Here is a 20,319-nt window from a genome sequence, read left to right on the forward strand (position 1 = left end):
TGGACTTTATGGACATTTCTCTGCATCAATCTTTCTTTGATTGCTTGCAGACCTGCTACATAGATCATGAGGTCTTTTTGGCATATATTGAAATTTTCAGTTGATGCAATTGTAGCACCTTATTTTGAGGGTTCTACTCATATAATATAATCAATCAAAGATTTCACCCCAAAAAAAAAAAAAGTGTGTGTGTGTGTGTGTGTGTGTGTGTACACTTGAAATGTATAAGTGTTCAAAGTTTCCTTGCACAAGATGGTCACATATAGCGACTACATTAATTCACATGTGAGCACATATAAGTGTTCAAATTTATGAGTGTGTGTGTGTGTGTGTGTGTGCACTTGAAAGCTATAAGTGTTCAAAGTTTCCTTGTCACATATAGCGACTACATTCATTCACATGTGACCACATATAGCAAATATCAATCACATCTAGACAGCATAATGTGCATCCTCACTCTACATGGGGAATGATCTATAAATATTTAACACAAAGTTGGTGTATATTTTATATATTTTTACATTACCAATGCGTTTGGAGTGCCCCAAAACCCCTGAAACAACTTTTGAATCACCAAACCTAGACTCCGGATGAGAGAGAGATGACATGCTTAAAAGATGCCTAAAGGTCCACAAAAGGACTGCGTGTTAACACGTGGTCTTTTTGTTAACACACGGTCCTTTCGTGGCATGTTTAAGCCATTATTTGAAGTGGAGTATGAGCATGCCAAATCATGCTTAAAACATTCTTAAAGGCCCACAAAAGGACCGCGTGTTAACACGCACTCCATTTGTGGATGTTTAGGCATCTTTAATCATGCCATTTCTCTCTCATCTGGAGTCCAATTTTGGTGATTCAAATGTCATTTTGGGGGTTATTGTGCATTCCAAACGCATTGATGATGTCAAAATTCACAAATTCTGCACCAATTTTTCGTTACATGTTTTGGGAAGGTCTTCTGCATAAACATTCGAGCAATTAACTTCCTTGGATTTCATCACTCGATTTTCCTACTTGGCTCGTTTTTCACGGCTCGCTCTTGGCTCGCTTTTTGGTAATCCTCGGAGAGAATGTGGTTGAGTGTGAAAAGCATCATCATGCCAAGCATCCCTGTCACTGTACTGAAAAAGGAAGGCATCCCAAGCTGCTCTCTCTAGGGAGTAGATACCACCTTCCCTACCACCCGTTTTGTCTAAGGGCATTTCAACCATGTTGAAATCGCCCCCTATAATCCAAGCCTCTGCAATATGTGACCAAGAGAGCAGTTCCTTCCATAGAAGGACACGATCCCCTCTAGAATTGGTTGCATAAAGGTTTAAAAGACCAACCTTCTGCCCACCAATCAAAAGTACAATCCACTGAGCTCTAGAAGGGACTATGATCCTGTGTCCAACCACCAAGGGGAGTATAGAAGAACAAACAGAGATGCAAGTACCTCCCCTGGTGCCCAAGGCCGCTGACCAAAAAGTATGGCTTGAGAGAAGCTTACTTGACTTGGCACAATCCCTGACATCCAATTTGTGTTCCTGAATCATAAGAATATCAATGGGTCCCCCAGTAACACCTGGATGAAGTTTTAAAAAGCATCTTCAGAATCCTGTACGCGATACAAGGCAAAAAACATCTTAGAATCTACAAGGCAAAAAACCATTTTTATTGCCTTCGGATAGCTCTTGGCATACATGTTTGAGAGTCTTTTGTCCCATTAATTTGCCCCAATTCATAGTCGTCAATGACTTTGGGATCTTTATTTGTAAGTGTTTTCATTGCGCTAAAACCCGGCCTTCCAATGGCAATTATTTCTTGGTACAAACCTGAAATTTCCTGCATTAGAGTCTCTTCAATGGAATCTGCTTTCATCTATATTCTAATCAACTATCTGAGATTATGTTTCTTTGTCTTTGCACTTCTTGACTCTTCTCTTTGTGTGTGTCATGCGTTGACCTATATTCCTCTTTTAGAATGGTTTGAAGGAGTCTTCGAAAGTTCGCTTGCTGAATACAATGGACAGGTTTTGGGGTGTATGATGCTCCTCTCCTCCATTCACCCTTGCTTGCATCCCGAGCACAAAGCACGCATAGTACACGAATAAATTATACAGCTTTCAGTGGATTTCTAGGTGAGCATGGGCTCTTGTGTTTACAATACAATTTGGCTGTGCTATGCCAATAGCACTTATCTCAATATTATGTGCATATTTTGGTTTTTTCAGAGGTACTAGACAAGGTTGGTAATGAATTTCACAACAGTGTTTGTTTAATAAGAGAAGAAGAAGAATTCTGGCATCATGCTATGCCATGAACCTCCCCTTTGATCAAACTATTATCATAACAAACAACTTTTAGAGACAGATCATTTCTACAAACATGTTTTGGCTCACTTTATCCAACTTCGGTCTCTGATTCTCTCAAATTTGCTGTTTCTGACAAAGATCCCGTTATAAGATTATGTATTTCTGTGATGTCCCGTTTTTTTCTTTTCATATTAAGAGTAGTAACACCCAATCCACCTGAAATTTACTTCACGCATGTGCATCTATAAAAAATTGGCACCATGAGCGACAAAACGAAGAGTAGGTTGACTTTGTATTTTTTTCAAGTGCTTTAACTGATGGAAAACATGACCAGACTTGGCTATTTCGATGTGGGATTCTCAAAGCATATATTCAGAAAACTACGTCATATAAAGATGCAGTGTTTGTTTTTCATTCATGCCACTTGATAAAAAAAGCTGGCACAGCAATGGTCGCTGTGGTATGAAATCCTTAGGGTCTATTTTTCAATATCTCTGTAATTGTGATGTGAAGATCACCAAAATGGAGAAATTAGCACAAGTTAGGGAGGAGATTGCAGTACAGAAGGCTATGGAAACAGAGCTTCACAAAACAATACAGATAACAGGTAACGCACTTTGAGTTTACTATTCGTGCTATTTTTACAAGCAAACATTGAGCTGGAAATGATCTAGACTGTGGTAGAATGTCATGTGCTTTTCTGCATGGACACCTTGACATAATGTCACCCTGAATTGCAAAAAGGTAGCTTTTGTGATTGTAAATAGTTCATTCCATTCTAGAGAAGTCAAGGATGTGGAGTATCATATCTTATTTTCTCTGTAATAAGCATGTATGATTTGCAGAGGAAACAATGAAAGCAAAACAAATTCTAGCTACGATGTCTCACGAGATCAGGTCCCCACTTTCAAATGTTGTAAGCATGGCTGAGCTTCTCTCCATGACAGAATTGGATTCTAAACAAAGAGATCTGGTAGGAGGCATAATGTCCTCTGGGGACCTTGGTCTGCATGTCATCAATGACATTTTGGATCTATCAAAGGTTGAATCAGGTGAATAAATTTTTTATGGTGTTCATGCTTTGAACATTGTTCCCTTATTGTACTCCATCATCCTTATCTGCATCTCTTTATTGTTCATCACATTTGGTTCTTTCATGACTCTGAAAGTTTTTTGACTTTGCAATGAAGGAGCCATGAAGCTGGAATATACAATATTCAGGCCTCGAGAGATGGTTAAACATATACTAAAGGAAGCAGAAGCTTCCTTGCAAGACACACGAGTAACTCTTGAAGGTGTCGTGACCGACGATGTACCTGATGAGGTTGCTTAGCAGATACAAATTGCAATTTTATTTTTCTTGTTGTGTGTGATTATGTGTGCGCACGCGCTTTTACAACCAAAAAAACAGTGTGTCCTTAACTAATTTAAGTAGTTGGAAAACCACCAGGCTGGTCATCAATTATTTCTATTATGAAATATATTTTTATTTTATTTTTTCAACCACGCTGGTTTAGGAAATCACATCACTCGTCTATGACCTAAACTAGCTTGGTGATATATTGCATGATGCTGCAACCACCGGGCTGTTTTAGGACAATCACATTAAGTCCAAGCCAACCCAGTTTAGAAATTAGCTGGTATATGACCCAAACTAGCCCAAAAATTAAACTCAACTAATTTAGCCACCGCTAGGAAACACATCAATTTCAACCACCAGGCTGTAGAGATATAAAATGATATGGTGGTGTAGGATAGGCTAGTACTTAGTCTATTTTGTGTGTTAGTACTTGGACTATATATACCAAGTACTTGTACAAGTACTTGTACTTCATTTTGTTGAACATTTCAGTTGGAGTTCACTTGTGTTCACTTCTTGATCTCTTGTGTTCACAATCCATCTCCATTCTTGTTCCTACATTTAGATGATTAAAGTCGCCTTAAATCCCGTATTTCACCAATTCTTTTTTTTTCCCCAAAAAAATTACCTCATTAAGTATAAATGAAAACCGCAAGAGCAAGCTCTAATGCGGGAGTACATCATGCCATGCATGAGAAAAAAAAACCAGCTCGAAAAGAGCTGAAAATGCCACCTCAACCCTGAAGGAGACTCAGAGAAGAAAGGCGATCCTCTCCAAGCTCTGAAAAAAGTATCTCTCCTGGCTGTAGTTGCTCTGGAGGACCCCTGCAAGGTCGCTCAGATGGCCATCAGTGTGTGTATAGTATCAGTCCATAGACTAGCCATAGACTGGGAAGGGTGAACCTGGGAACCCTCCATCGCCTCCATACATCTGCCCTCCAAGTATGCCAAGTTGCAATGCTAGCAAGAATCTCCCATGGTGTGTCTACCGAGGAATGAGCAGCTTTGAAAGGAGTGAAGGAAACATCCTCGAGAGAACATGATTCCACAGAGTGTCGTCGTATAATGAAGGCTGAGTCTGAGTCATGTCCCTCGAAAAACACCTGAGGTGAGTAAGAGATAACCATGCCACTGATCCCCAAGTCATGAAGAAGGGTGCTCTATGAAATATGCTAAATATCCTAGCAACACCCTTTCAGATCGTCCTCGCCTGTCAGGTTCCCTGCAATCCCTCCATGAATAGAAAGCCAAAAGAAGACAGCGATCTTTCTATTCCTGAGGGATTTCCAGAGCCTCCTCCAAAAGTTTTTCTGCAGCTTTGCAGAAATCTGAAAATTATCCCAATGAGGAGCTCTGGAGGGCCTCCAACCTCTACTGCTAAGCTGAAATCTCCTAGCATTTCTAATTGTGTAACGAAAGAAGGGGATGCTCTTCTCTCGTGCCCTTCATCAATCCACTCCCACTCCCCGGGGTCCCACTGCAAGAACCTAATGGGGGAACCACCGTAAACCAGAGTCTCCAAGACCCAAGTGCCAGGAGAACAGGGTCAGGATCAAGATACCACTATGAGTCCATGCCCCACTCCATGTAACCTGCAATCCTAACAGGCTGGAAGGCAACCTCCAAAAGAATATCATATGAAGATATAAGAAGTTTGCCTCCCAACTGAACATCAAAGACAAGGGTCTCCTCATGTGCATCCCACAAGGCATGTGCATCCCACAAGGCAATAGCCTATAAAGGAATACCCATCCCATGAAAGCTCCCAACCAAGTGGACTCTGTGATCGGCATGTCATCTATATCTATCCACTCTGCTGGTATGGCTGCCTCTATCTGTTGCATCCTGATTGCACTCCCCCTGAGGTGGCCAACTGATAAGAGTCTCTAATCCTCTAGAAGCTTCCTAAAAGCCTTCCAAGCACCTACTGTGGAAGCGGGTCCCCTCTCCCATCTAGACCATTGCATATAATGTGACACTCTTAGTGATCTTCCATGCTCATCATGCATTTGAGTTGCTCGCTGTGGGCCAACACCATGTTCCACCGTCGATCAACTTGGTAGCTATCTGGCAAGACATCATCTTCACGCTTCGCACCATTTGGAAGCAAGGCTCTCTAGGTTCTCGAGCTACCGTCGCACGACGGGAACGTTTCTACAAGGCTTGGCCTGCAGGTGTTTTCTACAACATCACTCCGAGAGGGATCAAATGGTTGTATAGTCCGCCCCTGATTGTTGGCCCCTATTACAAAGAATCCCTAGGCAGTGAGTTGGGATCTCTAGCAGCAGCAGGAGTGCCTTTCTGACAGCTAGCATTAAATTTTTTGTTGATTTTCATGGTTGCACCTTTATGGTATTTACCAACTTGTATGATGGTTTTTTACAAGCATCAATAGAAGTTCTTTTCTCTGGGAAGAAAAAAAGAATCATTCCACATGACTAGCTGCCTGTCTATTTCTTCGCAAGAGGAGGGTGGAGCTCTCCGAAGAGTCCCTTTGAAGCTATTCCAAGCGTTCAGAATGGCAGCCATGAGAGGAGAAGAGGGAGATCTAAGATGGGCTGAAGTAAAGAGCCATCTTGAGCTGTCCATCCAATCTCCCCCATGAGATGGTGTACAAGACTGAATGCTGTGTAAGAAAAAATCTTTTCAAGGCTCCTATCCATGCATCAATCCTCTCACTATAAACTTGCAGAGCAACACCATATACTGCTCCTTCCTCTGTGGGAAGAATGAGGATCTTCCAAGCCACCCTGGCTACAACATCTGAGGTGCCATCTAACCCACTCTAAAGGAAGTTATTGATAGGTCTCATGAGCTGAGAGATACAACCTCTAGATCTGAATCCAAGTGAACCCAATGTCAGCCCTCCAATCTGGAGTGTCCTCATCACAAATCCAAAATCCATTGGATTTGTTCCAATTAATATGAGCCCCTGTTGCAATGCAAAACAAATCCAAGGCTGTCGTGAATGAGGTGAGTGTCTATGGTGTGGCATCCAAAAAAATAGTTGTGTCATCCTCCAACTCACTATCCAAGAGCTCATCCTCTTGCCTCAACGGAAGCCTCAGCTTTATAATATCCGTTTGAGCTCTAAGGTAATAGCTCATAGCTTCGGCCATAAATAAAAAGAGAAGGGGGATAAAGGGCATCCCTGATGGACTAATATGGTAACGTGAAACCTGTCTCCCCTGACTCCACCAATAAGAACCTGGCTATGGGCTGATCTATAGAGAGCTGACACCCCTCTGATCCATGCATATGTGAATCCAAAGCAAACAAGGGCACCCTCTAGAAAGCCCCAATCTAATCTCTATCATACGCTTTCTCAAAGTCCAGGAGTAGAATGGCAAGCCTATGGCCATTATGCATGGCCTAGTCAGAAGCCTCCCAGAATGAAAAGATGGTATTGAAGATGCTCCTGCCATGCACAAAGCCCGTCTGCATATCATGTATAAGATATGGAAGAAAGGGCTGTAACCGTAGGCTGATTGCTTTTGCTAAGATTTTGTACAAAGTACCCAACAGAGTGATCGGTCTCCACTGAGATGCTGAATTTCTGCAACCCCCTTTTGGGATAAGATGAATGAGACCCTCCGTAAGTGAGTCTGGCATCTCACCCGAGTCCCAAACGCCCTACAGGGCTGAGGTAATGTGATCCCAAATCTAATCTGAAAATGAAATAAAGAAAGAGGGGGTAAGTCCAGCTGAGCCAAGGCACTTGCCCTTGTGGAGGGCAAAGAGAGCAGTCCTAAACTCTATGTTGGTGAAGGATGCATCAAGTGAGACTATCATATCTCCAGTCACCAACATAGGTAAGCACTGCCAAATAACAACTCGAGCATCATCTCTGGCCTGTGTGTCAGGATTTGCTGTAAGAAGGGAGGCATAGAAATCTGTGGCTACCTGCAAGACGGCATCTCATGTGTTTGTAAAACTCCGTCTGAGTCAACAAGCTGTGAAACACTCTCCTTACTATGTCTGGGACCAAGAGTAGAGAAGAACTGCTTGTTGACCCTACCTCTTGCCTAAGCCCAAAATGACTCCTTGGCATGAAAGGCATACTCTGCTCTCTAATCTAACAGTGACTGCTGTTGAGCCCTTGTTGCACCAAGGCGCTCCTGAACCCAAGCATCTGTAGGTCTCTTCTGCTCTTTGGTCTGAAGAGCAGCCAATTGCTGGCAGATACCTTTCTCTTGCCTGAGAATCTCACCTCTCCTGATACGAGCAAGTGAATGATAAAAGTCGCTAATATCTGAGAGGGCTGCAGCTACATCTAACTGGGAAAGCTGCCCATCGTGCATGTGAGATACCCAAGTCCGCAACACTGCCTCTGTGAGGACCTCCTCTGCATAGAAGGCATCTGGAATCCTAATACTGGCAGAGCGGCTCCTCACCTGAAGGATCTAAAACCAACAAAACAATTGCAAAATGATCTGAAGTGGACGCCTAGGTGTAATGCATACTATCCCACCTCTATCCAGAGCCCAATCATCCACATAAAATCTGTCAATCCGTGCATGGATAGGCATCTGAAATCTCCTATTCGACCAAGAAAACAGAAGTGATGTGGCTGAGTGTGAAAAGCATCATCATGCCAAGCATCTCTGCCACTGTACTAAAAAAGAAAGGCATCCCAGGCTACTCTCTTTAGAAAATGGATACCACCTTCCCTACCTTGTCTTTTGTCTCTAGGCATTTCAACCATGTTGAAATCACTCCCAATGATCCCAAGACTCTGCAATGCATGACCATGAAAACAACTCCTTTCATAGAAGGACACGGTCCCCTCTTGAATTGGGAGCATAGAGGTTTAAGACCAACCTTACCCCCACCAATCAAAAGAATGATCCAATGAGCTCTAGAGGGAACTATGATTCCATGTCCAATCACCAAGGGGAACATCAAAGAAGACATAGAAATGCAAGTACCTCCCCTAGTGCCCAAGGCGAGTGACCAAAAAGTATGGCCCGAGAGAAGCTTACCTAACTTGGCACAATCCCTGACATCCAGTTTGTGTTCCTGAATCATAAGAATATCAACGGGGCCCCAGGTAGCACCTGAAGGAAGTTGGTTACGAATCAGCTGCCTATGGCGGCGGTGAAGTATACCTCCAAGGCCCTAAACGTTCCAACGGACAATCCTCATCGGCGAGAGGAAGAGGCTGGATGAAAAACCTTACCCGACCTAGTAGCGGAGACAATCCTCTCCTGGGAAAGAATCCTCCTATTAAGAGGAGGGAAGTTAACTAGGGAAAGCACTCCCATACTTGTAGAAGGGGAAGCTCTATCCACTGTGATTTGAACAACCTACTCCCCAGAGGTAAAGGGTACAAACTCCTCTAACTCAAACTCTGCCATATGAGCCAAAACTACAAAAGAATTCTTGAGTGATGCTTCTAGCGTAGGTGTGCGGAGGATCCCTGCAGATGGTGGAGTGGAAGCAATAACCCCCTTGCCTATGTCAAGAGGTGAAGAAAGAGGAGTAGAAGAGGAAAGGGATTGTTGACAACGGGAGAGCAAAGCCATAAATTTAGCATTAACATCGAGTAAGGAACAGGTTTCGGCAATGAGTTGCTCCATAGATGGAAGCTCCTCCACATGAACGTCTAAGGGGATAGGAGCAACTTCATCAACACAAGGAACTAGGACAAGAATATCTCATGCCTGTAAGGAAGGGTCCATGGTGCCAGCAGTAGCCTCTAGAGGTGGAAGGCTCACCAACTGACTGGCACCTAACGTGGGACGACTGGAACAAGACAATGACGCGGTACCCCATCTGATGTGACTGCTTCTACTATCGAAGAAGGCATCCCAAGGAGAGGGGGGATCTTGGTGACCATATATATATATTTTTTTTTTTTCAAGAAAGAGACTTCTATTAAGTAAGAGAAAAAACTCGCGAGAGCAAGCTCAAAGCGGAATACATCATGAAACCATGAGGATAAATAAACCCCCTCAAAATGAGGTGGAAAACAACCAAGGCTGAGGCTGAAAGTGCCACCTCAACTCTGTAAGAGTCTCAAAGAAGAAAGAAGAATCCTTCCATTCCCTGAAGAAAGAAGCCCTCCTAGCTGAGGCTGCACGGGAGTCTCCCTGCATACTCATCCATACGGCCATCAAGGTATGTATGGTGTTTGTTCAGATACTAGCCAATGTGTGCGAGGGATGAACCTGAGTTCCCTCCAATGCCTCTGTGCATCTGGCCCAGATATGCCAGGCTGCTATGCTCGCTAGAATCTCCCAAGAGGTATCCACAGGGGCATGTACAGCTGCAAAAGGAAGGTGCGGTATCACATCCAAAGAATAGGACTCAACCTGATGATGTCGAATCGAAATGGCCCGAGAAGAGTCAAGTCTCTCATAGAATACCTGAGGCCCCGTAAGAGAAAGCCAAGCCACTAAGCCCCATGTCATAAAGAATGGGGAGTGGGCAAAGTGACTGAAAATCCTGGCTACCCCCATCCAAATCATCCTCGTCCTCCTGGAGGAGGCTGCTCGAGATGAACCCTGCATGGTCGCCCAAATGGCCATCAGAGTGTGTACCATATCTGTCCAAGTACTGGCCAAGATCTGAGAAGGGTGAACCTGAGAACCCTCCAAAGCCTCTCCCTTCTTTGCTGAGACTTCTACAGGGTTGAGTTGGCATTTTCAGCCTCAGCCTTGGTTTCTTTCTACCTCATTCCTCTGAGGTGTTTTTATTACATGCCTAGCATGTTGTATCATCACACAGAGCTTGCTCTTGCGAGTTTCTTTCTTAATAGAAGTCTCTTTTTTGCCCAAAAAAAAAAAAACCATCCTTGCCTGTCTGCAATCCCATAAGCAATGCTGAATCGTCTCCAAAGCAGAGAGGCAACGAGGGCAAGTAGGGTCGGCTCCAAACCTGGATCTCCAAAGAGTCACTGCAATCCCACCATGGATAGAAAGCCAAAAGAAAAGAGTGATCTTTCTATTCCTGTGGGATTTCCAGAGTCTCTTCTAGAAGCACCTCTGCAAATCCGCAGTGATATCAAATGCCTCCCAATGAGGAACTCTAGAGGGTCTTCGACACAATCACATACTAATCTCTGCCTTCTTTCGTCAAATCACGGGCACAATCACAGGCGATGGCATCCAGATTATCCTCCCAGCCTATCTCATGGATTGCATACACACAAGATACGTAATTCATTTTCTTCATGCCTATCCACAAGCCCACAATTCCCTAGATGGTTCCCTCCTGCCACATGTCATCATTTTAGACCTTTAGCTTGGTACACCATTTACCCCTCTCTTGGGGCACAATTAAAACATTTGCCCCTTGGCATTCTTACACATTTAGGTGCACCTAGGCCTGAGCACTTAGAACCACCTAGTCGATGCCAATACACCCTCACCTAGGATCTTGGCAGTTACTTCCCTTGACCATTTAATTTACGCACATAAAATATTACAGAAGTCGGTCCTCGAAGGGAAAATGCCCACCGATCTTTCCGAGGTCATGCTATCTCGGCTAGAGCATAACATTCCTTCCCTCTTCAAGCATCAGCGTCCTCGATGATGAAATCTAGGAACACTCTCCGTAACTGGTATACGGATTCCCAGGTAGCTTCTGATAGAGGTAGACCATGCCATGCAACCAACATCATGGGTATCTTCCGATTGCGCACTTGCATTGTTCCTCGGTCCAGGATTCTTGTTGGATTGCTTCTTGCATTATCCTCTATCTCCTGAAACAAAACAACACCTTTGATTAGTGAGTCACCTGTATGCAAAAATTTCTTTAAACGAGAAACATGAAACACTGGGTGCACCTTACAACCCTGTGGCAATTCTAATTTAGAGGCTATCTTGCCTATTCTTTTTAGAATTAACCATGGCCCACAATATCGAGGTGATAACTTAGCACACTCTCCTGCAGTCAAAGACTTAGAGTGCGAAGGAACTCTGAGAAAAACTTTTTCTCCTTCCTTAAATTCTCTAGCGAATCGGTTTTCATCCGCATACGCCTTAGCTCTATCCATAGCTTGGCGGATGTTAGCTCTCGCAAGTGCTAGCATCTCCCGCATCTGAACCACAAAGTTCGCGGCACTAGGCACTTTCTGAGGTATTCCAATTATAGTTGGATTCGTTGGCCTATAACCATAGTTCAGTTCAAACGGACTGAACCCCGTAGAGGAATGTCTATCATTGTAGGCAAACTCTAACAATGGCAACCACTTGTCCCATGTATGTTGCCTCAATGACACATATGCTCTAAGCATATCCTCTAAAATTTGGTTGATTCTTTCCGTCTGACCATCCGTTTCTGGATGATCCCCACTACTCATTCCCAACTCAGTCCTTAGTGTCTCAAACACCGCAGTCCAAAAATGACCGGTAAATTTGACATCTTTGTCTGACACTATGGATTTGGGTAATCCATGCAGACGAAATATATGTCTAATAAACAAATCCGCCACTTGCAGGGCACTAACAGATTCTCTAGTTGGAATGAAGTGAGCCATCTTGGTAAGATGATCAACCACCACAAGGATAGAATCATATCCACCTTGTGTCGTAGGAAAACCTACAATAAAGTCCATGGAAATGCTCTCCCACTTACTTAGTGGTATCTCCAAGGGCTGTAAAAGTCCGGGTGGCTTCACCTGCTCTGCTTTACTTACCTGACACAAAAAACAACGTGTCACATATTCATGAATATGCTTTTTCATCTTTGGCCAAAAGAAATCTCGCTTCACGTGCTGGTGCCGTTCTAGGGACTGCATCGTTCAGCTCAGAAGACCGATCAGAAATTTTCTTTGGAGTGGGCTTGATGGCACAGCAGATGCCTTAGCCAGGGTGGCTTGGGAGACCCTCATCCTCCCTACACAGGAAGGGGGTCTCAATATTATTGATCCAGATTTACAGTGCAGAGCTTTACTTTGCAAGATGGTGGTGCGGGGACTTATGCCAGGACAGGAACCGTGGAAGGACTTTCTTATTAGCAGCATACAGAGGTGCACATCTTCTTCAGGAGGAGACTGGATGAGCAGTGTTAGGTGGATCTTCACCACAGCACAGCTCAGACCACCTTCATCCCCTCTCATGGTTGCCATTCTGAAAGCTTGGGCCAGTTTCAGAAGCACTCTTCGGAGGATTCCTCCTTCCTCTCGTGAAGAGATTGATAGGCAAGCCATCATGTGGAATGACAGTATTTTAGATGATCATGGCAGACCACTGGGTGCCTCACTCTACATGCAGTGGTCCAGGTGGGAGAGGGGACCTGCATCATCTATGGGGTCTTGGAAAGCTTTCCGCAAGCTTCCAGAGGAGACCAAATCAAGGTTGACAGGACATCTCAGAGAGAGTGCAGGGAGGATCTTGCAGATTGAGGCAGCCCTTCCAGAGGTTTGGGTAGACACATGATATGCCACTCACTTCCTCCACTTGGGCAGGTACTTTTACGAGAGGCGGTGTTCCGCTTCAGGTTTTGGCCTTTCGAGATGCACAGGAGGATGCTCTAGTTTTTAGTGTCCAGGATGGTGGCAGATTGCTCAGGTCCACAGAGGACATCTTGCTTGAGTCTGCTTTTCAGCCTATCAGGGTTGTTTTTTTTTTTTTTGAAAAAAACAGTGCTGATTATATTACTTCGAGAAACAAGAATACATGGGGTCAGTTTTGCAGCTAACGGGGCTGCATTCACAAATCGGACGCAGCCCTAAGAGGAATCAAAAGCTCTCTCTCACGGAGGGATCAGGCGGGTGTGAGTAAATAGCCAGAGAGGCGGTGAGTAGCGCCACTGAAGGCCCTGAGATGTATGCTCGAAGAAGAGGCCCTGCGTATCCCAATCTCGGAGGAAACGTCTCCGCTTCTCCCGGTCGGCCCGGGAGTCCCCCTGGATCTGGTCCCACTGACCTCTGAGCGTGTGGATAATCTCGCTCCAGATGTCGGCCATGATCTGGGCAGTCGAGGGTGAGGTACCTCCGAGGATCTACGCGCAGCGCGAGGTCCAAATGTGCCATCCAATGATGCTGCCAATAATCTCCCAAACTGGCTGCCTCACCTGAGATCCTGTGTCCACCTCTGCCAAATGCTGCGGGATGCCCTCAAGCGGCCCCCAAGTCCCCTGGTGGGTGATGAGGAACATAGGGTCCTGCGGGCCTGCCTCGAACATCTGGTGATAGCCAGGTATGGTACTGCACCAGCAGAATGCGCCCCAAGTGATCAAACCTAGCTTCGGCTCTGCACGAGTGAGGATCCCAAAAGCCCACCTCCACACTTCCTGGGCGCGAGTGCAGCTCCACAGGCAGTGTTTTGGTGACTCCTCGTCCTCATGACAAATTTGACAGAGTCCATCGTGACCAAACTGCCGCAACCAGCTCCCCACTGGAAGTCCCTTGTGGGCGAGTAGCCAAAGGAAGTAGGAAATCTTCCGCGGCCGCCAACTCTCCCACAAGGCCTTCCAGAAGGCCTGAAGAAATAGCCTGGAAATACCCTGAGCATACCATCTGGGCCGCTGGGTGGGCGATCTGCTCTGCATCCTCCCGAGAACGCTCCTGCCGAGCTTCGCACTGTATGCGAAGAAAGGGGTCGTCCCCTGGTCTGCCACAACCTCTGGCCATCTCCACTCTCCTGGGTCCCAGTCAAGCTCTGAAAGGGCCCGCCCCTCCCAAAGCCAGAGACGCCACAACTGCAACTGATCCTGCTCTACTCTAGGATCGACCTGCCAAACCTTCCCCAAGAGGCCTACAACAAGAACCCTCTGCCACGGGAGAAGGGGGTCGATGAGCGCACCCTCTCTCCTGAGTCGACCGTCACCCAAAACGGCGAAGAAGGAGACAGAGGTGTCGGCTAGCCGACCTGCAACAACCAGTGGGATGCCACGGGGGGTGAGCTATCCAAGCCAGCGGGCATCACCAGGCATGAGGATCTGAATCTCCATTGGTACCAACCAGCGGGCAGGAATCGCTCCATCTATCTCTGTGCACCTCGCCTGAGCACCACGGACGCCCCCTGCTGCGGCTGCAAGTGCAGCTGTCTCCAAGTGCCTGTAAGTGTCCCTCCAAACTCGAAGGGACCAAGCGGGCCTCCGCATCCAGCCATCCCACGAGATATGCGACCTCTCCCCCAGCTGAAGGCTCGAGACATCTCTGACCTGACCGTTCCAGATGAGCGTTTGACGATCGATCTCCTCTTGACTGCTAGGAGGCGACTGGATGAGGCTGAGACGAAGTCGCCTCCAAACAGTGAGCATGCTACGAATGAGCAGGGAACGGGGGCGGGTAAGCGGTGCAGAGGTAAAGATCCACCTGAGGGATGGCAGCCACTCTCCTCCTCGGCGCGGGGTGCAAGAACTGATCCCTTGCTGAAGTAGCAGCTTCCACGTTTGCCCCCCCGGGGTCAAACCGTGGATAACTAACTTGCCCAGCAGGGCTTGACTCTGGAGCTCTGGATCAATGACTCCTAAGCCTCCCTCCGCCTGCGGGAGAATGACTCTGAGACCATCCCCTCCGGACCATAGGAAGTTCCGAACCATCCTCCTGAGCTGTGCCACGCAAGACCGCGAGAAGCACCAACAAGAGGCCACATACCAGGCCGTGGCCACGAGAACCTGATTGACCACAAGGGCTCGATCTGCAAGAGAGAGCTTAGCAGTGCTCCAAAAAGCCAGCTTCCGTCGTATGGAATCTAGCACTGGGAGAAACTGCTGAGCTGGCGTAATGTCCAGGCCAACCTGAAAACCGAGGTATCTAGTAGTCTGCCCCCGCGGGATCCATCTGAAACCCAAAAACCTCCCCCACTGTGAGTAGGCCCCCGGGTCTGTGAGAAAACCAACTGATTTGTTCCAGTTGATTTTCGCACCGGCTGCCGAAGAGAAGACCTCTAAGGCCAGCCTCACCCTCTCCAGCATCATCTCATCATCCTGTACATACAGCGCCGTGTCGTCTGCATACTTCGAGTCTAGGAGCTCAGAGTCCTCCCTGATGGGAAGGCGAACAAATCAAAAATGAAGTCCATTGTAATACTTACTCACGGTGCCTGGGGCACGGGAAGAGGCATAAATAGGCCAAGTGCCTTCCGTCTGTCATACTTCACTTTCTGACACGTAAGGCATTCAGTAACAAACTGATGTATATCTTTCCGCATCCCTGGCCAAAAGAAATACCTCTCTAGTGCCAGAGTTGTTGCTGTAATTCCTCTATGTCCAACATAGGGAGGTGCATGGCATTCCTCCAAAATCTTTTTCCTCATCTCCTGGGTGATGCATAGGCAGTCATCTTTCATTAGATATCCATCTTTCAGGGAATAGTGACTGGTGGACTGCCCCTCTTGCATTTGCTGTGAAATCTCACCAAAATCTGCATCATTAGCATATTGCTCCCTCATGCCTTCCAGGTCCTGATGATAGGCAATAGTCACATTATTGACCTGGGGTCTTTAGGACAAGGCATCTGCCACTCTGTTTCGAATTCCTGGGGTATGGACAATCTGAAAATGATGCATTGACAGCATATTTGCCCATTTCATATGCTTCTCGGAAAGTTTTGTTTGAGTTAGAAAATGTCTTAGACTTTGGTGATCTATTTTAACAGTAAAATCTGCACCCAAAAGATAGTGCTTCCATGTATGGATGGCATGGATTACAGCCAATAACTCTTTCTCATAGATTCCCAGATATCTCTCTGTATCCCGGAGTCTCCTGCTCTCATAGGCCACTACATGACCATTCTGATGCAATACAGCCCCAACAAATTCCCCACAAGCATCACAGTCCACATCAAATGGCTGATACAAATCTGCAACGATTAAGATTGGCTCTGTAGTTAGCCTCTCCTTAAGTGTGGTGAAGGCTGTCTTTTGAGGAATTCCCCATCTGAAAGCTGCATTTTTCTTAGTAAGATCGTGGAGTGGAGCGGCTATATCCGCAAAATGCCTGATAAAAATTCTGTAGTAAGAACACAGGCCTAGGAAACTTCGAACTTCATGGACAGTTTTCAACTCTGGCCATTCGTGAATGGCACGAATCTTTGCCGGATCCATCCGTATCCCATCTTTGGATATTATATGCCCCAAGTAATGGATTTCTTTCGAAAAGAATTCACTTTTCTTGCTGTTTGCATAGAGCTGATGATTTCTCAGTTCTTGAAACACTATAGCAAGATGTTCCTTGTGCTCTTCTTCGGACATAGAAAAGACAATTATGTCATTGAAGAAGGTACCAGTGAACTGTCTATAGGGTCGGAAGATACGATCCATCATCCTATTGAAAGTAACTGGGGCATTTGTCAATCCAAAAGGCATCACCAGATATTCATACAACCCAAAAGTAGTGCGGAACGCTGTCTTGTGCACATCCTGAGGCTGTATCCTCACTTGGTGATAGCCACTCTTCAAGTCTATCTTGCTGAAAACTGAAGCTCCATTTAACTGATCCAGCACATCATCAATGCGCGGAATAGGGAATCTATTCTTGATGGTCATTTTGTTCAGTGCGCAGTAATCGACGCACATACAGAATGAGCCATCTTTCTTCTGTACTAGCAGTACAGGGGAACAAAAAGGAGAAGAACTGGGCTGAATCAACCCCTTGGACAACAAGTCCTGCACCTGAGTCATAATCTCTTCTCGCTGAGTTGCACTAACTTTGTATGGGGGCCTATTGGGTGGCTTGCTGCCAGGAATGAGTTCTATGCCATGATCCTCAAGTCTCTCAGGGGGTAGTGCCCCTGGCAAAGCGTCAGAAAAGCAATCTTTAAAATTTTCAAGGAACTGAAATTGCAACTTCGTCTGCCAAGTAGTAAAGCCTTGACCCTTGAACTTCTCCACGAGCAAAGAGGAGGATAGAGATGTCATAATAAGTTCCTGAGCTATCCATATCTTGGCCCCTTTCAACTTGTAAGATTGTTGAAGTGTCACATCATCACCTATGATTTACAAGTACTCACAAATTCACCTTATAGATTAAATATAATCATTCCTCTTGCTGGCTTAGGAGACTTAAGTAATAAGAGGGTAGACAAGCTCATTGGTTGGGTGTCACCTTCAGTGTAGGTGTTCCTTCACATGTTATTTGTATTCTTTAGAACCAAGGAGGCAAGACAATTACTTACATAGCAGAGCAAGGCTGGAGACTAGTGAGATCGACAGAGTATGAGCTGACTGAGGATGCTATTTTCCACACAGTTGGAGTTTTTGGCTTCAGTGACATGAGTTGGTAGATAGATCCCCAATTCTCTCTAGTCATAGGACATCCATGGCTCCTTTGGCTCTATGGTGGCTGAACTCTTCAGCACGTGCCATGGGACCTAGGAGAGTGGAGATGAATTGATGCAGTGCCCTCCCGTAAGCCTTTTCCTCCTTCAACTTACACCATCAGGAACGCTATATGAGCACAAATACAGAGCCTATAGTGGATACCTACGCAAATATCATACTAGGAGAGCTTTTGCATTATAGTCCCCATGCAAACTCATTAGAGACGACTATGGAGATCAATTAGAAGAGACAAATATTCATCTTATTTTGCTCCTCTAGCACCGAGGTCAACATTCAAGATAGGACTTTGGTGTATGTAGATCCTTGATGCCCATGATGTTCCACAGCATTGGAGTCCATTTAGCATTGCATTTGGGGTTGTAGAGAGGCTAAGAGGGATTGGCATAGCATTGCACACCTCATGGACAGACTGAAGAGAGAGACCCACTATATCACCACCTAGGAATGCTTCACCTGGCTCACACAGTCAAGAACTAAGGTGTTGTATGATTGAGCAGATTTGGATAGGGCTTGCCTGATCCGGAGAGGAGTGCCTCAAATTACCTTGGTAGATGTAGTACCGATTACTATGTCGAGGCCTCTTTCTCCATCTGCAGATTTGGGCTAGGAGAGTATCACCAGTCTCATTGTAGGATAGATATATTTGAATAAATAGAGGCTATATATGAGACTTTGACTTTTCCTCTTAGCCATGTTGTATCATGTAGAAGGATATTATTCACATTCTCATGGCCATTTGTGGCATGATTCAAGGCTCTTGACTTGCTGATGTGGGCAGAGGAGCATCTTTCATGAGAGAGCAGGACCATGTTTTGTTTTTCTCACACGGTCAGAAAAAATAGTGTCAGATGCTTGGCTCTCTCTTACGGGGCCTTAGTCATGACTCAGGTGGGGGTTTTTACTTTCGACGACACGTAGTAGAGTCATGTTCTTTCCAAGATGTTTCATTCACTCCTTTCAAAGTTGCACATGCTTCCGTAGATACCTCATGGGAGATTCTGGCTAGTTTTGCAGCATGGCATATTTGGAGAGCCAGTGGATCCCGGGTTCACCCTTCTCAGACATTGACCAGTATATGGATTGATACTATACATACTTTGATGGCCATCTGCGCAAGCATGCAAGGGTCATTGAGAGGAGCCTCTGCTAGGAGGGATATATTTTTCAGAGTTTAGAGGGGATTGCCTTTCTTCTCTGATTTTGCTTCAGGTTGAGGTGGCATTTTCAGCCTCAACCCTAGTTATTTGCTTGCTCTTTTTTGAAATTTGGTTTCTCTCATGCATGGCATGGTGTAATCCCGCATTGAGCTTGCTCTTGCAGTTTTCTTTCATACTTAATAGAAGTACCTTTTTTTTGCAAAAAGAAAACATGTGGTGTTCCGTGAATATTCAATCATTTGAAAGCTATGGAAGCTGCACATGGATGTAGAGAATGGATTACATTTCTAATTTCTTTATTGGCAATAGCATATATCACAATTTATTGGGTATTGATGCTATTGTATCTGTTGACTTAAAACTCATTGCTTCATCCACATTTAACAGGTTATAGGTGACATCTTGAGGATTCAACAAGTGTTGAGAAACTTAGTCAGGTAAACACTTTTCTCTCTCTTTTAAATCCAACAAATATATGAATGTATTTGCATACTACATGAATGTGTTTGCATGTAAAAGGACCTTGATTAGAAGCTATTTTTGCCTATCCACTTGTCACATCTTTTGATGGAGACATCAGGTATATTTGGCCTTGGATTTATCTTGCCTTACTAAATGATCTCAGTTGTATTTAATGGCATATTTTTGCATAAAATAGGCAATCCTTGAAGATTTTGCATAGTGAAGAACGATGCCTAGAAGAACAGCTAAAGTAAGCTCCATTTCTCTTGATGCATACATCTTTCAACATAACTTTTGGCATCACCAACCTCTCACCTACCATATGAATCTTGAAAGGTGTCGATTTCAAGTTATTCAAGTTTTACATTTTTCAAGACATTAGAGGTTTCTCCAAGTTGAGAAGTAGATGCCTCAAGTTGACATGGAGGGCTTGACAATATGATTCTAGGAGTTACAATTTGAGATCTGTTAACTTTGAGATTGGTGCAGTTAGATCATCATTAACGATTTTATATATTAGCAATATGGTTTTCTAGTCTCGTGAATCGTGAATACAGAATTCCATATTCACCGTAATCTCCACTATTGTTTTTCCTTTGTTTTCACTCTCTTTAATTAGCTTTTCCTACTATGACATAACTTGTCATGGAGAGAGACTTCTAGAAACAAATAAAGTGAAAAGCGTTATCTAAAGAGGAGAATGAGGTACCTACTTTCTTGCTATTTGTTCGAGGTCTTGGGAACTTGACTTCATTAACAATTACTCAATGAAGAATATCTTTGATGAACAAGCTCACAACCAGCAAGAGTTGA

At 44.9% G+C, this 20,319-nt stretch overlaps 1 protein-coding gene across 2 annotated transcripts in view; it reads left to right on the forward strand.

Moving 5' to 3' along the window:
• The window catches only part of LOC147903468 (histidine kinase 5-like), a 101,092-nt gene that overhangs the window by 17,694 nt on the left and 63,079 nt on the right, over positions 1 to 20,319 (forward strand). Inside the window, exons 4-7 of one of the 2 annotated variants that reach the window (XM_087399151.1) lie at positions 2,807 to 2,900; positions 3,139 to 3,345; positions 3,484 to 3,617; positions 19,432 to 19,481. In XM_087399151.1, coding sequence (XP_087255277.1) covers positions 2,807 to 2,900; positions 3,139 to 3,345; positions 3,484 to 3,617; positions 19,432 to 19,481 — 485 coding nt within the window. The remainder of the gene's footprint in view (positions 1 to 2,806; positions 2,901 to 3,138; positions 3,346 to 3,483; positions 3,618 to 19,431; positions 19,482 to 20,319) is intronic. The other variant, XM_087399156.1, reaches the window with a different exon arrangement.

The sequence above is a fragment of the Dipteris shenzhenensis genome, chromosome 3, assembly GCF_047967505.1.
Source record: "Dipteris shenzhenensis isolate YYH24624 ecotype China chromosome 3, Dip_SZ_1.0, whole genome shotgun sequence".
Lineage (NCBI taxonomy): Eukaryota > Viridiplantae > Streptophyta > Polypodiopsida > Gleicheniales > Dipteridaceae > Dipteris > Dipteris shenzhenensis.